Below are 21,351 nucleotides of genomic sequence, written 5' to 3'. Positions count from 1 at the left end.
ATGAGGTGCTTTTTCCTCTAGGATGATTCTGGAGTAATGGGTATATTTTTAACTAAAAAGAGGAAGACATTGTAATATTTGATGTGATCACACTAAATCTGATAGATTGACTATAACGGATATGTGCCATGCATACTTTGACATCCTGGGACTCGAGGCAAAAAGAATCGGGATTATAGCACGTCCAGAAGATAGTTAGTTTTGAAGATGAGGATGTCAAAGGCAGAGGTGAGAGTACCATTATACTGATCCACAGCAGCAGAGCTGCCATGATAGCTGGATGACCAGAGAAGAGGAAATGCTATTACAATGAGTTAATGTTATCCTCTCCATCACAAAAGCAATCTATTTCCACCTCCGTAACATTGCACAACCCCTGTCCCTGCCTCAACCCATCTGCTGCTGAAACCCTCATCCATAGTTTTGTTACCTCCAAACTCGATTATTCTAACGCTCTTCTGCCTGACTTCCATTCTTTCATCTTTCAGAAACTTGAGTCCATTCCAAAATTCTGCTGCCAATATCATAACTCGCACCAAGTCCCCTTTAACTAAACCCCTGTGCACACTGATGTACATTGGCTGCTGGTTCACCTTGATGTTACAGTTCTCATCCTCGTGCAACCCTCCAAATACTCACCGTTGGCCCAATTCTGACCTCTTGTGCGTCCTTCATTTCCCTTTTCCCCAACATTGGCAGCCATGCTTTCTATCGACTAGGCCTTAAACTATGAAATACCTTCTCCACACCTTTGTCCCTCCACTTCTTTCTCTGTTTAGGATACTCCTTTCTCTTTTTAGAACTTTAGTCATCCATCCAAATATATCCTCCTTTGGCTTGATGTCAATTTTGTTTGGTTATGCTCATGTGAATCGTTTTAGAACTTAAAAGGTGCTATGCTTTTGAAGTACAATCTTGATCACACTGCTGTAAATAATCAAAATTTAAATTTGACAATACATAAACTCATTCTAGAGCTAGAAGTTCTTATTTATGAGTTGAATATTTGAGTGTGACTCCTCGAGTTCCAGGAGTTGAAACATTATTTGATTGCTAGTTTGATCCAGCAAACAATGGTCAATTTTAGAGTTTTAAATTTTGAGCTCAAATAGCGGAGAGTGAAGATTCAGATTATACTTATTATTATTCCTTCTTGAGATGTGAGCATTGCTTAGGGAGGCCAGCACTTATTGCAATCCTTAATTGCCCTTGAAGGGTTGAATTCAGCGACATGTTAGTCTAGTTATATGCAAAGTAGTTTTGATTTTGAATCAGTGGTAGTTATGTAGTGGATTCCACTAAATCAAATTTTACCATAGTGTTTGGCAATCTACATTAAGTAATCTCTCACTACTTTAGAGACTTGCCGGTTGTAATTTAACTGCAACCATTGGATCACCTAAAGTCATAAAATTGAATTTTGAACCTTTTTCAAATTCAGCTGTCATTCGGATGCAGGTGAGTGGAGCTCCGTGTATGCATCCCCTTTTGTTCCCATAGTCAAAAAGCAATATGCTTATGAAAAGTATATAATTACAAGGTTGAGTGTTTTAGCTTGTTATCTTTTTGGTCAGCCAGATGCCAAGTAACATCAGTACCCTGTTGTGCTGTTTGGTTCAGGATCAAATAGCTGAACCAATTACAGAAACTTGGTTTAGTTCTGTACTTCCTTCCCAGTGCAAAACTTTGAGACCCCCACCAAAGAGGACAGTGATTTTAGCTGTTGACCAACTGTAAATGTAAGTTTTAACCTTTGCTAGGTGATCTGATACTAGGAGCTCCTCACAATTGCCATCAGTGTGGTGAGCAGCACAAAACATCAAAATGAGCATATTGCCATTCTCCTTCTAACCACACACATGATACGTAATAGAATGGTGTTTCCACCAGTTAACTGCAGAGCTTACCTGTCTGCAACTCAGTCACTGTAGGATGGGTATGAGAACATGAGTATATGTTGCAGGTAATACCTTAGAGCAGCTGATGTTCCAAGTCTCCATTTTCTCATCGATTTATACAATTGACATTTACCTTCAAATCTACATGGGGCAGCTTGCATGAAACAAGTAATGTTCTACATACTCAAGTCCAGTGAACATCAACTCATGAGAGCTTTGGTGAAGAGTTTTCCCTGCTTTGAGGCTGATTCATCCTACAGAGTACCCAGTGATAGGTCACTGTAGGCCAGTACTTTCTTCTTGTGGTTGCTTCCATTTAATGATCCTGTACAGGCTTGGAGGAAGCCCTTCTGTTAAATGCCTGGGGTGTCTGAAGGATAGCTCAGCATGTCTTCTATGCACTGGTGCACTGGGGTTGCCATTGAACACAGGAGAGCGATCCAAGTGCCATTTATCCCTAACCAACATGGTCCTGAACAACATTTACAGTGCAAACTTGGCATCTGCCAGGAACCCCAGGCACTGATACAGAAATCAAATACAGTAACAGATGTTCTGTGCATCATTCTGTTCAAACAGATCCTCACCTTCACCTTTAATGCAAGGATAACCACCACCCCTCCCCCACTCAGTTTGTTTCCATTATCTTCCATCTCCTTAAACCACACTCCCCATCTTCTGCCCTCACCATCCTCATCACAAAAGCATGTGGAGCCAACTTTGGAAGAATTGTTTTGAAATCTGGAAATGTCTGTTTTGAGCATGGTACTGTCATGTTCAGTTCAAACAAAATTTTGAAAGTTCTATCTTCACAGGAGTGAAATAATTTTGATTGAGGCAATCCATTGGCTCAAGCCTTTTTGCATCCCTTCCTTCCCCTACCCAACAAAGCCAAGGTTCCCTCCTGCCCTAGCCCAGAACCTCACTTTCTTTATTTTCTCTCTTATCTCCCCTTGTGACCTCCATACTTACCTTCACTCAAGTCATAAGAACTAGGAGCAGGAGTAGGCAATTCAGCCCCTCTAGCCTGCCCCGCCATTCATTACGATCATGGCTGATCTCATTTTGGCCTCAGCTCCAATTTCCCGCCCTCTCCCCATAACCTTTCAACCCATTACTAATTAAAAATCTGTCTATCTCCTCCTTTAAATTTATTCAGCGTCCCGGCATCCACTGCACTCTGAGGTAGTGAATTCCACAGATTCACGACCCTTTGAGAAAAGTAATTCCTCCTCATCTCTGATTTAAATCTACAACCCTTAGCCTAAAACTATGGCCTCTCATTCTAGAATGCCCCACAAGAGGAAACATCCGTTCCACGTCTACTTTGTCTATCCCCTTTAGCATCTTATATACCTCAAATAGATCTCCTCTCAGCCTTCTAAACTCTAGCAAGTATAGGCCTAAACTGCTCAATCTGTCCTCATAAGACAAGCCCCGCATCTCTGGAATCAATCTCTAGTGAACCTCCTCTGAACCGCCTCCAGTGCAACTACATCCTTCCTCAAGGGGACCAAAACTGCACAGTACTCCAGGTGCGGTCTCACCAATGCCTTGTACAGTTGCAACAACACTTCCCTATTTTTATACTCTATTCCTTTAGCAATAAATGCCAAAATTCCTTTTGCCTTCCTTATTACCTGCTGTACCTGCATACTAGCTTTCAGCGATTCATGCACGAGGACACCCAGATCCCTCTGCACTGAAGCATGCTGAAGTTTCTCTCCATTTAAATAATAAGCCGCCTTTTTATTCTTCCAACCAAAATGGATATCTTCACACTTATCCACGTTAAACTCCATCTGCCAGATTTTGGTCCATTCACCTAACCTGTCCATATTCATTTGTAAATTTCTGATTTCTTTGTTGCAACTTACTTTCCCTCCTATTTTGGTGTCACCTGCAAATTTAGCTATAGTACCTTCTATCCCTGAATCCAAGTCATTAATATAGATTGTAAATAGTTGGGACCCAAGGACTGAACCCTGTGGCACCCCACTAGTTACAGCTTGCCATCCAGAAAAAGACCCATTTATCCTGACTCTCTGCTTTCTGTTGGTTAGCCAATCCTCTATCCAAGCTAATATATTACCCCTAACTCCGTGCGATCTTATCTTGTGTATTAATCTTTTGTGCGGCACCTTATCAAAGGCCTTCTGGAAATCCAGATATATTACATCTACAAGATCCCCATTATCCACTTTGCTTGTCACATCTTCAAAGAACTCTAGCAAATTAGTCAAACATGATTTACTCTTCATAAAACCATGTTGACTCTGATGGATTGCATTTTGACTTTCCAAAGGCCCCATTACTACTTCCTTAATAATGGATTCCAACAATTTCCCAACGACAGAAGTTAAACTAACTGGTCTATAGTTTCCTACTTTCTGCCTCCCCCGCCTTTTTGAATAAGGGCGTTATATTAGCATTTTTCCAATCCACTGGAACCTTTCCAGAATCCAGGGAATTTTGGAATATTATAGCCAATGCATCCACTATCTCTGCTGCCACTTCCTTTAAGACCCTGGGATGTAGGCCATCAGGTCCTGGGGACTTGTTACCTTTTAATCCCAATAGTTTGCTCAGTACTTTTTCTCTAGTGATGGTGATTGTTCTAAGTTCCTCCTTCTCTATATCCTCTGCACTACCTATTACTTTTGGGGTGGTACTAGTGTCCTCCCCTATGAAAACTGAGGCAAAATATTGATTAAGCATCACTGCCGTTTCTGCGTTCCCCACTATTAACTCACCAGTCTCGTCCTCCAAGGGACCAACATTCACTTTAGCTACTCTCTTTCCTTTTATATACTTGTAGAAGCTTTTGCTATCAGTTTTTCTCTTCCTGGCCTCTTATTAGCTGTCATTGTAAATGGTTTCCTCTCTTCAAGTTGCAGCTGCTCCCTTTCAAATTTGCATCAACATGCCTCCCTTTTCAAAAAAGAGTTCCCTTGGCCCCTCTCTTTGCAAACTAACTCCTTCCATGCACCATCTCCAAAGACTTTCCAAATTCCTTGAACATGTTGCCTTCCAAATCTGTGCCCATCTTTCCAAAAATATCATGTATGAAACTCTCAAATGTGCTTTCTTCTCCTGCCATAGCACTGAATCAATCCTCAGAGTAACAAGTGACATCATCTGTGACATTGACTGTGGTGAACTACCACTCTTCATTGTTCTGAGCTTGTCTGCAGCCTTTGACATAGGTGACCACACCATGCTCTTCCAACACCTTGCTTCTGTTGCCTAGCTAAGTGAACTACCCTTGCCTGGTTCCGTACGAACATACAAGTTGAGAGCAGGAGTAGGCCATTTGGTCCGTCAAGCCTGCGCCGTCATTCAATAAGATCATGGTTGATCTGATTGTGGCCTCAACTCCATTTTCCTTCCTGCCAACTGTACCCTTAGATTCTTGGGTGACAAGGGAGTCAAACTCGGCTTTAAAAATACTCAATGATCCTGCCTCCATCGCTATCTGGGGAAGACAGTTCCACAGACTCATGACCCTCAGAAAATATTTCTCTTCATCTCTGTCTTAAATGGAAGACCCTTATTTTTAAACTGTGTTCCCTGGTCTTTCCCACCGGGGAAGTCCCCTCAGGATCTTATATGTTTCAACAAGATCACCTCTCTTTCTTCTAACCTCTAATGAATAGAGGCCCAACCTGTCCAAACTTTCCTCGTATGATAACCTCCTTATCCCAGGAACCAGTCACGTGAACCTTTTCTGAACTGCGTCTAATGTAATTGTATCCTCTAACTGTGGTCTCACCAATATCCCATATAACAGTAGCCAAACATCCCTACTTTTATATTTCATTCCCCTTGCAGCAAATGAGAACATTCCATTTGCCTTCGTAATCACTTGCTGTACCTGCATACTAATTTTCTGTCTACTAGGATATCCAGATCCCTCTGTACCTCAAGAGTTCTGCAAATGTCCCCATTTAAATAATATGCTGCTTTTTTTATTCTCCTGCCAAAGTGGGCGAGTTCATATTTTCCATTATACTCCATCTGCCAAATTTTTGCCCACTCACTTAACCTAGCTATATTCTTTTTGTCACGACTCACTGGGGATAGTACACTGCAATATCAAGCCCCACTGCTCCCCGAGCCGCAACAAATGTGAGAAGTTTGATCAAACCACCTAATTGTTTAATTTAGGTTTCAGAATACAAGCTTAATTAGTAAATAACTGTTTATTGAACAAATTGTCTTTAACCAGTGGCAAAAGAAAGAAATATGAACTGCTAATTTCTAACTCTGTAACCTAAACTGTACCTCTTCTTAAATCCCTATATACAAACACATAGAAGACACACAAAATCATGAATTTTAAGGGTGGGATAAAACAGTTCAATAGCACCAATTCCGGAATACAGGATTTGATGAGTTGATTTTGATCGATGTCTTCCAAATTCCTTTCAGTTCTTTGTTGATGACACAAGGTGGTTTTCCAGCACTTTCAGTCTTTAGTTCACTGGTTGAGCACTTGCCTTTCAATGTCTCTAACAGTGATTTTTCCCCTTTTCCTCTTGACAGGGGTTTTTAAGAGAGAGAGCGCAGGTTATAGAGATATGAGGGGAAGAAAGCCAACTAGCTATCATTGTAGAATTATTGGAATCTTGCACACACCAGAGAAAGAGGCTTTAGGTCTTTTCTCTTTTCAGACTAGGAGCTATTCTGTTGCACTGCTCTCACACAAACCCTGGTTACCTGGTCAGGAGCCAATTAAAACGTCATTGCCAGGCAGCTCCCCATTCGACTGGCCTCCTCCTCGGTACCATCCTGTTTTTCATGCACACTCTGTTCCAGGACAGCAACATTGTATATATCCCTTACACTGTTCCAGTGGACATGTCTTTCAAACTGCAGGGATTGTAATTTTAATCCACTGTCCAACAGAAAGAAAAATATATGTTCTTTACGCTTTGCAGACCCCTTATGTCCTCTTCAAAACTTACTATCCTACCTATCTTTGTGTCATCAGCAAATTTAGCAACCATACATTTGGTCCCATCATCCAAGTCATTTAATATAGATTGTAAATAATTGAGGTCCCAGCACTGAACCCTGTGGCACTCCACTCGATACATCCTTCTCAAGGGCAGTTAGGGATGGGCAATAAATGCTGGCCTAGCCAGTGACACCCACATCCCTTGAAAGAATAAAAACACAAAGATGACCCATTTATGCCTATTCTGTTTCCTGTTAGCTAACCAATCCTCTATCTATGTGAATATGTTACCCCCTAGCACTTATTTTGTGTAGTAACCTTTAATGTTTCACCTTGTGAAATGCCTTTTGGAAATCCGAGTACAACACATCCACACATTCCCTTTTATCCAAGTTACTTGTTACTTCCTCAAAGAACTAATCAATTAGTCAAAATGATTTTCCTTTCACAAAACCACGTTGACTGTGCCTGATTGCATTTAGATTTTCTAAGTGCCCTGCTATAAGCTGCTTAATAATAGATTCCTGCATTTTCCCTTTTTGACAGATGTTAAGTAAACTGGTCTGAAGTCTCCTGCTTTCTCTGTCTCCCTCGTATCTTGAATAGAGGAGTTACATTCACAATTTTCCAATCTAATGGGACCTTTCCAGAACCTAAGGAATTTTGGAAAATTCAAACCAGTGCAGCTACTTCTTTTAAGACCCGAGGATGAAGTCTATCAGGACCTGGGGACTTGTAAGCTTTTAGTTCTAATAATTTTCTCAGTACTCTTGCCCTGGTGATTACAATTTGTTTTAAGTTCCACACTCCCTTACACCTCTTTATTATTCATTCATGTGGGTGTCGCTGGCGAGGCCAGCATTTATTGCCCATCCCTAATTTTTAAGAGTCAACCACATTGCTGTCGGTCCGGAGTCATATGTAGGCCAGACCAGGTAAGGGCAGCAGATTTCCTTCCCTAAAGGACATTAGTGAACCAGATGGGTTTTTACAACAATCGGCAATGGTTTCAGGGTCACCATCAGACTTAGAATTACAGATTTTTATTGAAGTTAAATTTCACCATCTGCCATGGTGGGATTCGAACCCGTGTCCACAGAGCATTACTGTGGGTCTCTGAAATGCTAGTCTAGTGACAATACCATTATGCTACCACCTCCCCAAATGATGCATATTTATTTCTGGGATGTTATTTGTATCCTCTACAGTGAAAACAGGTGCAAAAAAAGGAGGGAAGGGTAAAACTCCAAGAAATATGACTAATGGGAAACAAAGCAACAGGTTAGCGTGTGGTGGGGGTGGATTTAACTTCATGGAAAATTATGAAAAAACTGAAAAGAAAGGAGAGCCCAGGAGAGGCTATTAAAGTCTCCAGAACACAAAATAGGACAGAGTGTTTGGAAAGGGCTAGGAATCTAACTTCAAGCACATCAGATAAAGGGACGACAATGAGAAAGGGGACGGGAAATACAGGACTGAAGGTTTTGTATCTGAATGCACATAGTATACGAAATAAGGTAAATGAGCTTGTGGCGCAGATTGAAATTGGCAGGTAAGGCATTATGGAGACATGGCTGTAAGGGGATCAGGACTGGGAGCTAAATATCCAAGGATATACATCCTATCGAAAAGATAGGCAGGTTGGCAGAGGGGGTGGGGTTGCTTTGTTAGTAAGAAATGAAATTAAATCGATAGCAAGAAATGATGTAGGGTCAGATGATGTAGAATCTGTGTGGGTAGAGTTGAGGAACCGCAAAGGTAAAAAAACCATAATGGGAGTTATGTACAGGCCTCCGAACAGTAGTCAGGATGTGGGGCACGAGATACACCAGGAGATAGAAAAGGTGTGTAAGAAAAGCAAGGTTACAGTGATCATGGGGGATTTCAATATGCAGGTAGACTGGGAAAATCAGGTTGGTAGTGGATCCCAATAAAAGGAATTTGTAGAATGTCTACGAGATGGCTTTTTGGAGCAGCTTGTGGTGGAGCCCACTAGGGAACAGGCAATTCTAGATTTAGTGATGTGTAATGAGGCAGATTTGATAAGGGAGCTTAAGGTGAAGGAACCCTTAGGAGGAATTGACCATAATATGATAGAATTTACCCAATTTGAGAGGAAAAAGCTGGAATCAGATGTAACGGTATTACAGTTGAATAAAGGCAACTACAGAAGCAAGAGGGAGGAGCTGGCCAGAATTGACTGGGAGATGAGCCTAGCAGGAAAGACAGTGGAACAGCAATGGCAGGAGTTTCTGGGAGTAATTTGGGAGACACAGCAAAAATTCATCCCTAGGAAGAAGAAGCATACTAAAGGGAGGACGAGGCAACCATGGCTGACAAGGGACGTCAGGGACAGCATAAAAGCTCAAGAGAAAGCATACAATGTGGCGAAGAGCAGTGGAAAACCAGGGGATTGGGAAGCCTACAAAGACCAACAGAGGCCAACTAAAAAAGAAATAAGGAGGGAGGAGATTAAATATGAGGGTAAAGTAGCCAGTAATATAAAAGAAGATTGCAAGAGTTTTTTTAGATATATAAAGGGTAAGAGAGAGGCAAAAGTGGACATTGGGCCACTGGAAAATGACGCTGGAGAAGTAGTAGTGGGGAACAAAGAAATGGCGGAGGAACTGAATAGGTGTTTTGCGTCAGTCTTCACAGTGGAAGACACGAGTGACATCCCCAAAGTTCAAGAGAGTCGGGGGGGCAGAGGTAAGTATGGTGATCATTACCAAGGAGAAGGTGCTAGGAAAACTGAAAGGTCTGAAGGTGGATAAATCAGATGGATTACACCCCAGAGTTCTGAAGGAGATAGCTGAAGAGATAGTGGAGGCGTTAGTGGCGATCTTTCAGGAATCACTGGAGTCAGGGAGGGTCCCAGAGGACTGGAAAATCACTAATGTAACCCCCCTGTTTAAGAAGGGAGTGAGGCAAAAGACGGGAAATTACAGGCCAATTAGCCTGACCTCGGTCGTTGGTAAGATTTTAGAGTCCATTATTAAGGATGAGATTTCAGAATACTTGGAAGTGCATGGTAAAATAGGGCAAAGTCAGCATGGTTTCATCAAGGGGAGGTCATGCCTGACAAATCTGTTAGAATTCTTTGAGGAGGTAACGAGTAGGTTAGACAAAGGAGAGCCAATGGATGTTATCTACTTGGACTTCCAGAAGGCCTTTGACAAGGTGCTGCACAGGAGGCTGCTCAGTAAGATAAGAGCTCATGGTGTTAGAGGCAAGGTACTAGCATGGATAGAAGATTGGCTGTCTGGCAGGAGGCAGAGAGTGGGGATAAGGGGGTCCTTCTCAGGATGGCGGCAGGTGACTAGTGGAGTTCCGCAAGGGTCAGTGTTGGGACCACAACTTTTCACTTTATACATTAATGATCTAGATGAAGGAACTGAGGGCATCCTGGCTAAGTTTGCAGATGATACAAAGATAGGTGGAGGGACAGGTAGTATTGAGGAGGCGGGGAGGCTGCAGAAGGATTTGGACAGGTTAGGAGAATGGGCAAAGAAGTGGCAGATGGAATACAACGTGGGGAAGTGTGAGGTCATGCACTTTGGTAGGAAAAATAGAGGCATAGACTATTTTCTAAATGGGGAGAGAATTCAGAAATCTGGAGTGCAAAGGGACTTGAGAGTCCTAGTCCAGGATTCTCTTAAGGTTAACTTGCAGGTTGAGTCGGTAGTTAGGAAGGCAAATGCAATGTTGGCATTTATTTCGAGAGGACTAGGATATAAACGCAGGGATGTGCTGCTGAGGTTTTATAAGGCTCTGGTCAGACCACATTTAGAATATTGTGAGCAATTTTGGGCCCCGTATCTCAGGAAGGATGTGCTGGCCCTGGAGAAGGTCCAGAGGAGGTTCACGAGAATGATCCCAGGAATGAAAGGCTTAACATATGAGGAACGTTTGAGGACTCTGGGTCTATACTCGATGGAGTTTAGAAGGATGAGGGGGGATCTGATTGAAACTTACAGAATACTGAAAGGCCTGGATAGAGTGGACGTGGGGAAGATGTTTCCATTAGTAGGAGAGACTAGGACCCGAGGGCACCGCCTCAGAGTAAAGGGAAGACCTTTTAGAACAGAGATGAGGAGAAACTTCTTTAGCCAGAGAGTGGTGAATCTATAGAATTCATTGTCACAGAAGGCTGTGGAGGCCAGGTCATTGAGTGTATTTAAGACTGAGATAGATAGGTTCTTGATTGGTAAGGGGATCAAAGGTTACGGGGAGAAGGCGGGAGAATGGGGTTGAGAAACTTATCAGCCATGATTGAATGGTGGAGCAGACTCGATGGGCCGAATGGCCTAATTTCTGCTCCTATGTCTTATGGTCTTATAAAATGTCTGTTCAATTCATCTGCCATTTCCTTATTTTCCATTATTAATTCCCCAGACCCACTTTGTAGAGAACCAACGTTCACTTTTCTTTTTTCCTTTTTAAATACCCGTAGAAACTCTTACTGTTTTAAATTTCTAGCTAGCTTTCTCTCACACTCTAATTACTTCTCATTTTTATAGCCATTCTTTGCAGTTTTTTTATATTCCGTCCAACCTTATAACCTGCCACTAATCTTTACGAAATTGTTCGCTTTTCTTTTCAATTTGATGCCATCTTTAACTACTTTAACTAGCCACAGGTGGTATTTCTTTCCCCTAGTGTCTTTCTTTCTCACTGGAATGCATCTTTGTTGAGTGTTATGGAATATCTCCTTAAATGTCTGCTGCTGCATCCCTACTAACTTATCCCTTAACATACTTTCCTGGTTCACTTTAGCCAGCTCTGTCTTCGTACCCTCATTGTCCTTATTTAAGTTCAAAACACTGGCCTTAGACCCACTCTTCTCTCCTTCAAACTGAATGTGAAATTCAATCATATTATGATTACTGTTACCTCGGGGCTCCTTTACTATGAAGTCATTAATTAACGTGTCTCATTGCACATTACCAGATCTAGAACAATCTGCTCTCTGGCTCTAGCACGTGCTGCTCTAAGATTCTCCAAAAAACACTCTACAAACTCCTCTTCCAGGCTACCTTTGTCAATCTGATTCGTTTAATCTATATGTAAATCAAAATTGCTCATGATTATCGCCACACCTTTTTCCAGCTCCCATTATTTCTTCCTGTATACTCTGTCCTACAGTGTGCTTACTGTTTGGTGGCCTATAAACTACCCCAACAAGTGACTTCCTACCTTTACTATTTCTTATCTCTAACCAGACTGATTCCACATCTTGATCGTTAGAAGTAAGGTCATCTCTCTCTCTCTCTCTCCCTATTATACTAATGTCATCCTTAATTCACAGAGCTACCCCTCCACCTTTTCCCAGCTTCCTGCCCTTTATAAATGACGTACCCTTGAATATTCAGGCCTTTGTCATCTGCAGCCATGTCTCCGTAATGGTTATCAGATCATACATATTTATTTCTATTTGAGTTCCCAATTCATCTGTCTTGTTATGGATGCCACTTGCATTCAGATATAGATCCTTTAATTCTGTCTTTTTACCATTTTTGTAATCTCTTGTCTCATCTGCTGGTACACTCTGTCCATTCTGCCACGTTCTAATTATCACTTCTCTTAACTGCTACCTTGCTCTCTTGCCTTGTCTTCTCTCGTTAATTGATCACATCTTCTCACACCTGAACCCTTGCCCCCACTGTTTAGCTTAAAGCTGTCTCTACCACCCTAGTTATATGACTCACCAGAACACTGGTCCCAGCATGGTTCAGGTGAAGACCATCTCAACGGTGCAGCTCCCACTGTTCCCAGTACTGGTACCAGTGGCTCATATATTGAAACCCATTTTTCCCACACCAATCTTTTAGCCATGCATCCAACTCCCTAATCTTATTTACTTTACACCAATTTGTTCATGGGTCAGCTAATAATCCAGAGATTATTACTTTTTGAGGTTCTGCTTTTTAATCCAATTCAATCCAAAGAATCAACCTAGTGAACTTTCTCTGAACTGCCTCCAATGCACGTACGTCCCTCTTTAAGATGGCCAAAGCTGTGCACAGTACTTGAGATGCGGTTTCACCAATGCGCTGTAAAGTTGTAGCATGAATTCCCTACTTCTATACTCTATCCTCCTTGCAATAAAGGCCAGTGTTCCATTTGTCATCCTAATTATTTGCTGTACCTGTATGCTAACTTCTTTTGATTCATGTACGAGGACAACCAGATTCCTCTGTACTGGAGCATTCTGCAGTTTCTCTCCATTTAAATAACATTCTGCTTTTCTGTTCTTCCTGCCAAACTGGACAATCTCACTTTTGACCACATTATACTCCATTTGACACATTTTTTGCCCAACTAATCTATTTGTATTCCTTTGCAGACCCTTTGTATCCTCCTCACAACTTGCTTTCCTACCTATTTTTGTTTCGTCAGCAAATTTGACTATTATGTATTCGACTCCTTCATCCAAGAAATTAATATAGATTGTAAATAGTTGAGGCCTCAGCACTCACCTCTGTGACACTCCACTAGCTATGTTTTGCCAACCTGAGAATGACCCATTTATCCTGACTGTTTCCTAAGAGTAAGCTAATCCTCTATCTATGCTAATATATTACCCCCAGCACCATGAGCTCTTATCATGTGCAGTAACCTTTTACATGGCACCTTATCGAAAGCATTTTGGAAATCCAAATACACTACATCTACTGGTTCTCCTTTATCCACTGTGCTTGTTACATCCTCAGAGGCCACATGTCTGCCCATGGTACAGTTGCGAAATGGAATCTTATTATGAATACTTGGCTGAGTTCCAAGCTCCAGTGCATTCAGCCCTGTGGGGAATGTTTACACAGTTGGGAAGGTCACTGCTATATTTGCTTGATGAACAGTTTTGTGAGCTTGTAATTTTTTTTTCTTTGAAATGGTTTTTGAATGCCCATTTGTTTATTTGATCATGATTAGAAGATGCTAAGTAAATGAGAGATTTTTTTCAATGGGGGTACGCATAGCTGTGTTTGACAGTATTGAGCTTGTAATAGGGGCAATTAAATGGCTGTTTTTTTTATTTCATGAGCATTTCAAAAGCTTCCTGGTGTTATTAGATGGTTCATTAGTTCTGTGCCTGGTAGATACTGGAAGAGTGCTTCAAAGACTCAGCAGATATCAGGACATTAAATCAATGTGAAAATAAAACCACAGGGTCCCCTACATACAATAATATATGATTCGCCATATATGAATGCAGAAGAGGACTTTATCTACTGAATAAAATACTCTAATGCATCTAAACCCTTTCACAGTGCTGGTCAATGTAATGGTCTCTTGCCTTTTAAAGACAGAGCCCTATGATCAATCGCTGCATTAATAACAACTTTTCAAACAGCATCTAATTACGGTTGAAGTTGGCAAGAACTTTTAAATTTATCTGTCAAAAGTTTCCTGACTCCACAGCAGACCTCTGTCCAAGGTTCATGAACTGACTTACCTGGCATGGTTCTCTCAACTTTCAGTAACCCACCTGCCTTGAAAAAAATAGCAACCTAAAGGAAAATTCTATTTGCAGCAAGAATTTAAATAGTGAATCCAAAGTCAATTCTAAGTGCGTGTCAGGTCGCAACCCGCTATGTTTCCTGACCCAGGGGAAATTGCGGGCGGTAGGAATGGCCTGGTAGTTTTAAATTTGCGGCTCCGCATACATCCTGTTTGGGGTCCTGATGCAGTTTTGTTCGGTGACTGCCCAACCAAAGGAATTGTCATTGCCTAGTCCCTTTAATAAAACTCTATGATTTTAAAAACTTTCAAAGAATTTCCTCTTAGCACCCTGTTACAGTGGAAATAGGCATCGTATCTCAAGTTCTTCCTTCATATTTTAAATCTCTATAGTTTCCCATTCTTTGCATCATTGTAATGAATCAACAGTGAACACTTTCAATGACTTTATTGTCTTTCATGGGGCGCCCAAATTCCACACAGTACTCTAGCTGTGGCCCGAATTGATGAATTAAGATGGGCCCTCCTCATCCATAATTCACTTATGCTTTGTAGGGGTTCACTTTAGATTGTGTTTCTCAAGAGTGTGGATGTAGCAAAAGAATAAGCAAACAGTCTGGGCTTATGTTTGTCTTCTGATATTTGGTGTTTTGAGCAAAATTTGAGCAACAGGTGAAGCTAGCTATTACAAGCTGCCACTATGCAGTGGTAACACGAGTGGTATCTCCTTTTGAGGATGCCCCCATCATGCCAAAATGATGAGCTGCCTACCACACAAATGAGTAATGTGATATATGAATTTCAGTGCAGTGTGATGCAAGGTATGTAAGCCATATGTCCCTACATTGTATAAAATTGTATAAAATAGCACATCCCTTTGGCTGTTTGCAATAGGCAAAGTACTGACCACACTAAATCAGCCTATGCTTGCAAAACTCAGAACATAGGGCAGGATCTTCCGGCCCCCCGCTCGCCGACGCATAAAATGACACAGGATGATGTCGGGTGGAACTCCCGACGCCACCCCGCGTCATTTCTATTTTCAGCTCGGCGGGAGTGCAGCCGAGTCAGCTGTGCGCCCTCCGACCTGTCGACGGCCTAATGAGGCCATTGAAGAACTAATTAAGGTCATTAATGGACCTGCCCGTCCAACCTTAAGGTTGGTGGGCAGGCTGGGAGCCCTGGCGGGCTTCGGAAAAAGCATGAAACCTCATCCACGGGCAGGATGAGGTTTCATGAGGGTATTTAAATTTTTATTAAAGGTTTCAATAAAAGTTATGGACATGTCCCAACTCATGTGACAGTGTCACAAGAGGGGACATGTCAGGGAAATTTTTTTATCATTTGTATTACAAATTTTAATTCCGAGCCGATCTCCCTGAGGCAGCACCTAGCCTCAGGGAGATCTGTGCGCTTTTTCATGGACATGTGCGAAGGAGTGCACTGCCGGCTGAGGGAATCTCCCCCTCACCGCCCGCACAGGGAGCGAATAGCGCTTCTGAGCGGATGTCACACTGAGTGGGCCTTAATTGGCCCGCCCATGTAAAATGGTGGCACACCCACGATTTGGGGGCACCGATCGGATGTGCACCCGCTCCCGCACTCTTCTCCCACCCCCACCACCAAACGGGGGGGAAATTTTTCCCATAGTGCCCAACATGAGATGTGATTCTGCAAATGGACAGCACTTACTAAACAATCCCAATTGTGCTAATAATTACAGTAACAAATATTTAAGATTATTAGTTTGGCTTGCAGTGTGACTCACTTACACGCATGCAAAGCTACATATATACACATGTGGGGCCTTGGCCTTTGCAAACAGAAAGACCATGCCCAGGTATTACCCCTTTTTTCAACTGAACAAAAGCTTGGGGTGATAGCCATTCCCTCCCCATTGCTGTCTTGCCCAAACAGAGTCAACTTTCCTGGTTGAATTTAAGCAAAAGTTTGGCAGTTGACTGTCCACTTGTGCATTCATCATGGCAACACCTCTACCAATGAGAGTGCACTTGCCAACCAGTCAGCGCCTTCTCATGCAGTATAAATTGTTGTTTTTAAATTGAAATAGGGATAGTTAAGTTATATTATACATTACATTACTTTCCTGCTCTCCATTTCCCCTCATTGCCTACCTCCATTTCCCTTGATTTCTGAACCATCACCTCACTACCCCAGATGCAAAACTGAATAAACATGCATTCTGGCCTTCAGACTAATTGGGCCCAGCTTTAAATCCAGCACAAACTGATAATGGGAATGTATCCTTGGTTTATGGACTGAAATGAACTTATGCAATCTCCATTTCTTTGAACTTTAACTTGGCACCAATTAGCATTCTCATTTGGATGCTACATGTAGATTTACCAACACTCCTGGAATGACCAGGAGTTTCCTGGAATTGGCACACCCTCCCTGAAGCTTTGCATCCATTTCAGCAATTAAACTATTCTGCCACAGTGAATCCCCACCATGTGCTCAGTGACATCAACAGCTGCTGGTAGAGAAAGTTGCAGCTTGACATCACATGGAGGAGGTTTCGGCATTCACGGTTGAAGGGAAATATCATCAACTGGAGATTCTCATGGAGAGGCTCAGAAATTGGGCAGCTGTCATATCTAAAATAGATGGGGTTCCTTGGTTTCCCCTCATTCCCCGGCCCTCCCATGTCCCCCCTTCCAGGCCCTTCGATTCACCTCAGTCGCCCCACCCCCCCACCCTCCTCCTCCCCAAACACACACACACACACATACACACAGAACGACAAATAAATATACTCAATTGCAGGGGACTCCATGCTATGCCTTACAAGGATATTGAAACAGGGTATCCCACTCCTCTGACACAGAATCAAGATTCCTGGGGTTTTGGATATGATTGAAAATTAGGAAAGTACCGTAGATACTTTTTTCCTTGACCGTTGTTCATATGTCTATTTATTAAGTAAGCTGTCTGTTAGTTTATCACCTAAATTTTATATGAACATACACAATAGGAGCAGAAGGAGGCCATTCGTCCTCTCGAGCCTGCTCCACCATTCAATGAGATCATGGCTGATTTGTTTGTGTTTCGAATTCCACATCCCCAGCTACCCATGATAACCTTTGATTCCCTTACCTAACAAGAATCTATCTATCTCAGAAAAACCTTCAATGACCCTGCCTCTATTGCTTTCTGAGGCAGGGATTTCCAAAGCCTCTCAACCCTCAGAAAAAATTTCTCCTCATTTCTGTCCTAAAAGGGTGATCCCTAATTTTAAAACAGTGCTTCCTCGTTCTGGACTCACCCAAAGAGGAAACATATTTTCCACGTCCACCTTGTCAAGACCATTCAGGATCTTATATACTTCAATAAGGTCACCCCTCAATCTTCTGAACCCCAGTGGAGACAAGCCCAGGCTGTCTAACCTTTCTTCATAAGGTTTTGGTCTGATAGTGTATATTTGAGCTGCATATGAGATTCCAATAACCTATTTTAGAGTAGCAAAAGTTCTCTGTTTAATTCTGTTTCTTGGTATTTATAGATATTGTTTAGATATTGTACAATTAAAGATGCACTCAGTTTTAATAAGGCACTGTATCTGCTTATACAGTGGTTGATATTGAACCAGTATAGAATATCATGTATCAAACTCAAAAAAGTAACATGGAGTAAGGGATTGCTCATTAGCTTCTTTACGTGCAGCATTTTTTAAGTTTATTCAGTCATTTCTTATTTAGCACTTTTTTTTATTCTACTTGTCATATGTCTAAACAAGATGCACCATATCAACACTACTCTTGACTGTTGTTCTTAGAATTTTCAGGAAGCTTACACAAGGAAATAATTCCTTCCACACATTCAATCATTTATTATGGTTCATTGGAACCCTAAGCATGATCTTAAAACTTAGCATAACAGCTTTCCCATGATAAAACTGGCTTGATGGCTAACTAACTTTATCTGTAATCATCAACAATAGTTATTCAAGATTCATTAAACAGGTACATATTTGTGGTCAGTTGTGCAAATTTGAAAGTTGTTTCTATTATTTGAGGATTGCTTTTGAACTATTGTTTATGACTTCTTTCTTTTTCATGTGTAGCTATCCAGAGTTATTACAAGCTCTACAAAAATTCAGGGAGCGTTGGCTATTGTCAGCCTATTGGTGTTTTACTTCGGGTAAGAAATGAAAATATTTACTGTTTTTAGGGGTTGGAGGGACAGGAGTTATTCTGAGCATGAATAGGACCTTTAGAGAATTGTGATGTGTATTGTTTGAAGGGTCGGAGTAATTTAAAATACAAGCTCATGTAAAGCAGCAGACTTCTCATTCAAATAAGATATATACCTGTAAAAACATAATTCTGGGGTGTGGATAACAATGCATTGTTTTTCACTTCTGACGCATAGACACCCTGCCTGAAGCATAGTTTCATACTGGACTTGTTACGAGCCAGTTAGACATAGCCTAGTCATTATGTTTGATGCTGCGTTCTTTCCTAACCTCTTTATTTGTATGGTCAGCCCATGACTTCTTACTAGTAACTCCTAAATCAGTGTTATCTATGAAATGGTGATTATGCTCAAGTATGGCCACACAACATTGTGCTACATGCTCTAATTTTAGTGGAAAATACCTTGTGTACACTCGCACTTGTTGATTTGCCCAACAAACATTGCCACCGTTCGTAATTAAAATATTAAAACACTCGCTCTGGTTTCCATCTTGCCATTTTACCAACAAACACCATGTGAATATGAATATTGAGGCCACATGCTTAATAATTTGCTCATTACTTACTCATTAATTATAAATGCAATTGCTACATTTGGATTCCTTGTTCACTATATGTGGGTAATGTATTGGATAACGCAAGTCATGGTTCAAAAGTAGTTTATGCCATTACGGCTCAAATTCTCTTGTAATGCAGAAGCTTTTGTTCTTCAAAGGTAGGGAGAGATATTTTTCAGCCATTTATTAAACATATGCACTCTGATATTTGCTACTTCCTTTTGTTGTCAGTATATCAGTCTTGCACGTAGAGAACCAGTTGTTAACTAACAGTTTCAGACAGTTGGTATTTCTGTAACTTTTTCTTTTGTTGAGAGAGAGAGAGAGGAAAGGTAATCTACTTAAGTATCCTGCTTTTGTAGCACTTGTTTGTTATTCTCTTCACTTCCCTACTTTCCTTGGGGACAAGAAGTAAAGTGACATCCATCCTTCTTCTCATCTTGATTTTCTTAGTGCCAAAAATAATTTAACACTAATTACTTCCCCATATTATATAGCTGGCCTTTTCTCTCTCTGGTTTAGTCATTTAATAATAAAAAGAGTCATGAGGGCTGTTTGAAGTTCAACAAAATTGGGTTTTGTAGCTACCTCGTTTAGATTTTAGTCTGAAAGTTTAGCTGTCATTGTACAAGCTGTAGTATTGGTGTGAAATTAGTTTGCTTCACACCAGTGTTGAGGTTGAGTAAGTTCCGAGTTAGGTCTGGCCTTACTTGACTTTACTACTTCACCCTATTGTATGATTGGGCCCTGACTTAGCTAATTTAGCACACAATTTCTTTGTACTTCTGTAAAATGGTTTTGCTTTGCACCAGTGCTATAATGTATAAAAAAAAATATAAACCAATTGTATAAATGCAGCTTGTTTTATACTTTGGCAGCACTCTGTAGTAAATAGGGCTTCCAATCTTCCCGGAAAGATCAGTAATCTATCAGAGTTGGAGGTTCCTATCACAAGTGACTCCTCCGTCAACTTGGGGAAATCACTGATTTAATTTCTTGCTACAATGCACCCACATGACCAGCAGACACTGATGTGAGGTACTGTAATAATTGCTGACCGTTGGCCTGGTATTGGGAACCGGAACAAGATTAGACTACATTAAATTTGAACAGAATTATTTTCCAGCTCTTCCAATAAATTCTTCACCATTTTCTGCTCAGTATTGTCGCCTGCAGAGAGTTCCAGCTGACTTGGTGTGAGGGTGGAGAGGGAATCTGGGTGGACGAGCTTAGAATTGGAGGACTCTGAAATGGGCATCACTGAAATTGGTGACTCAAGAATAGGAGGGAAATATGAAGGGTGGGAAATGGAGCTTGGTGGAGTGAAGATGGAGACTAAGAGGAATAAAGGCGCTCGGGAGCATTGGGGAATGGGGACTTGGGCAGAGTGATGGAGACTGGGAAATGGGCTGGGAGCAGCACTAAAGAGAAAGCAGAAAAAGGGTGAGCGAGGGGGTCCTGATTGTGGGTAAACAGAGATTATTTTGATTGATAGCTGAATGAGGAATTTGGGAATGGAAACCAAGGATTGTCACTGGAAAAAATGAAGGGGAAGGGCGGAAGAAGGTCCTTGAACTGAGGGCTATTAGTGAGATCCTTCACCAAGTGTGACTGTTGATGTGTAGACTAAAACTTCATTTCAATGGGATAAAGATTTTGTGATCAGGCAGCATATGGTTAGATGTTATGTGTTCAAACCTCCAAAAGACAAAGTTGACAAAATAGAAGCAAAACATTTTCATGTTGCAGCTAATTTTATCATGGTCACTGAATTAGCAAAAGTTATTTAAAACAAATCTCTTGAATACTATATTTGGAGATCAAACATGTGACTGAGAAGTATTAAAATAAACAATGCTTAAGGGCTGTTCTAAAATTTAATATATATTTAGTTACACTGTGAATAGAATGCTCAAAGGTTAATCAAACTGTTGAATTTTATCCGTCTTGTATTAAGACATTTGTGCAGTTGAGAATTATAAAACATATTTGGTGTGAAGTAGCCTATCTATTTTCTTTGCAGCGAATTGGAGGTATTTGTATCTGCAGTGCTGTTGCCAACAACCAGAACTACTGTAGCTAAGCAATTGTGTATAAAAATACTTCATTGAAGGATTGATTGATACAAAGTTACTTCAACTCTGATAATGTATTGTGAATTGCCGTTGAAAGATTATTTTCATTGTCACGGGGTATTTATACAAACCAAAGCAATGTTTTTCTTGGTGCCTTCAACATACTGTTTAGCAAGTGCATTCCTG

At 41.2% G+C, this 21,351-nt stretch overlaps 1 protein-coding gene across 2 annotated transcripts in view; it reads left to right on the top strand.

Moving 5' to 3' along the window:
• Positions 1-21,351, top strand: part of tapt1b (transmembrane anterior posterior transformation 1b) — a 155,597-nt gene that overhangs the window by 85,524 nt on the left and 48,722 nt on the right. For both annotated transcript variants that reach the window (XM_078545163.1, XM_078545172.1), the window contains exon 12: positions 18,401-18,477. In XM_078545163.1, the coding sequence (XP_078401289.1) occupies positions 18,401-18,477 (77 nt within the window). The remainder of the gene's footprint in view (positions 1-18,400; positions 18,478-21,351) is intronic.

Source organism: Cetorhinus maximus, chromosome 1 (genome assembly GCF_964194155.1).
Source record: "Cetorhinus maximus chromosome 1, sCetMax3.hap1.1, whole genome shotgun sequence".
NCBI lineage: Eukaryota > Metazoa > Chordata > Chondrichthyes > Lamniformes > Cetorhinidae > Cetorhinus > Cetorhinus maximus.
Note: the sequence above shows the minus strand (reverse complement) of the source record. Positions and strands in the feature narration are given on the sequence as shown.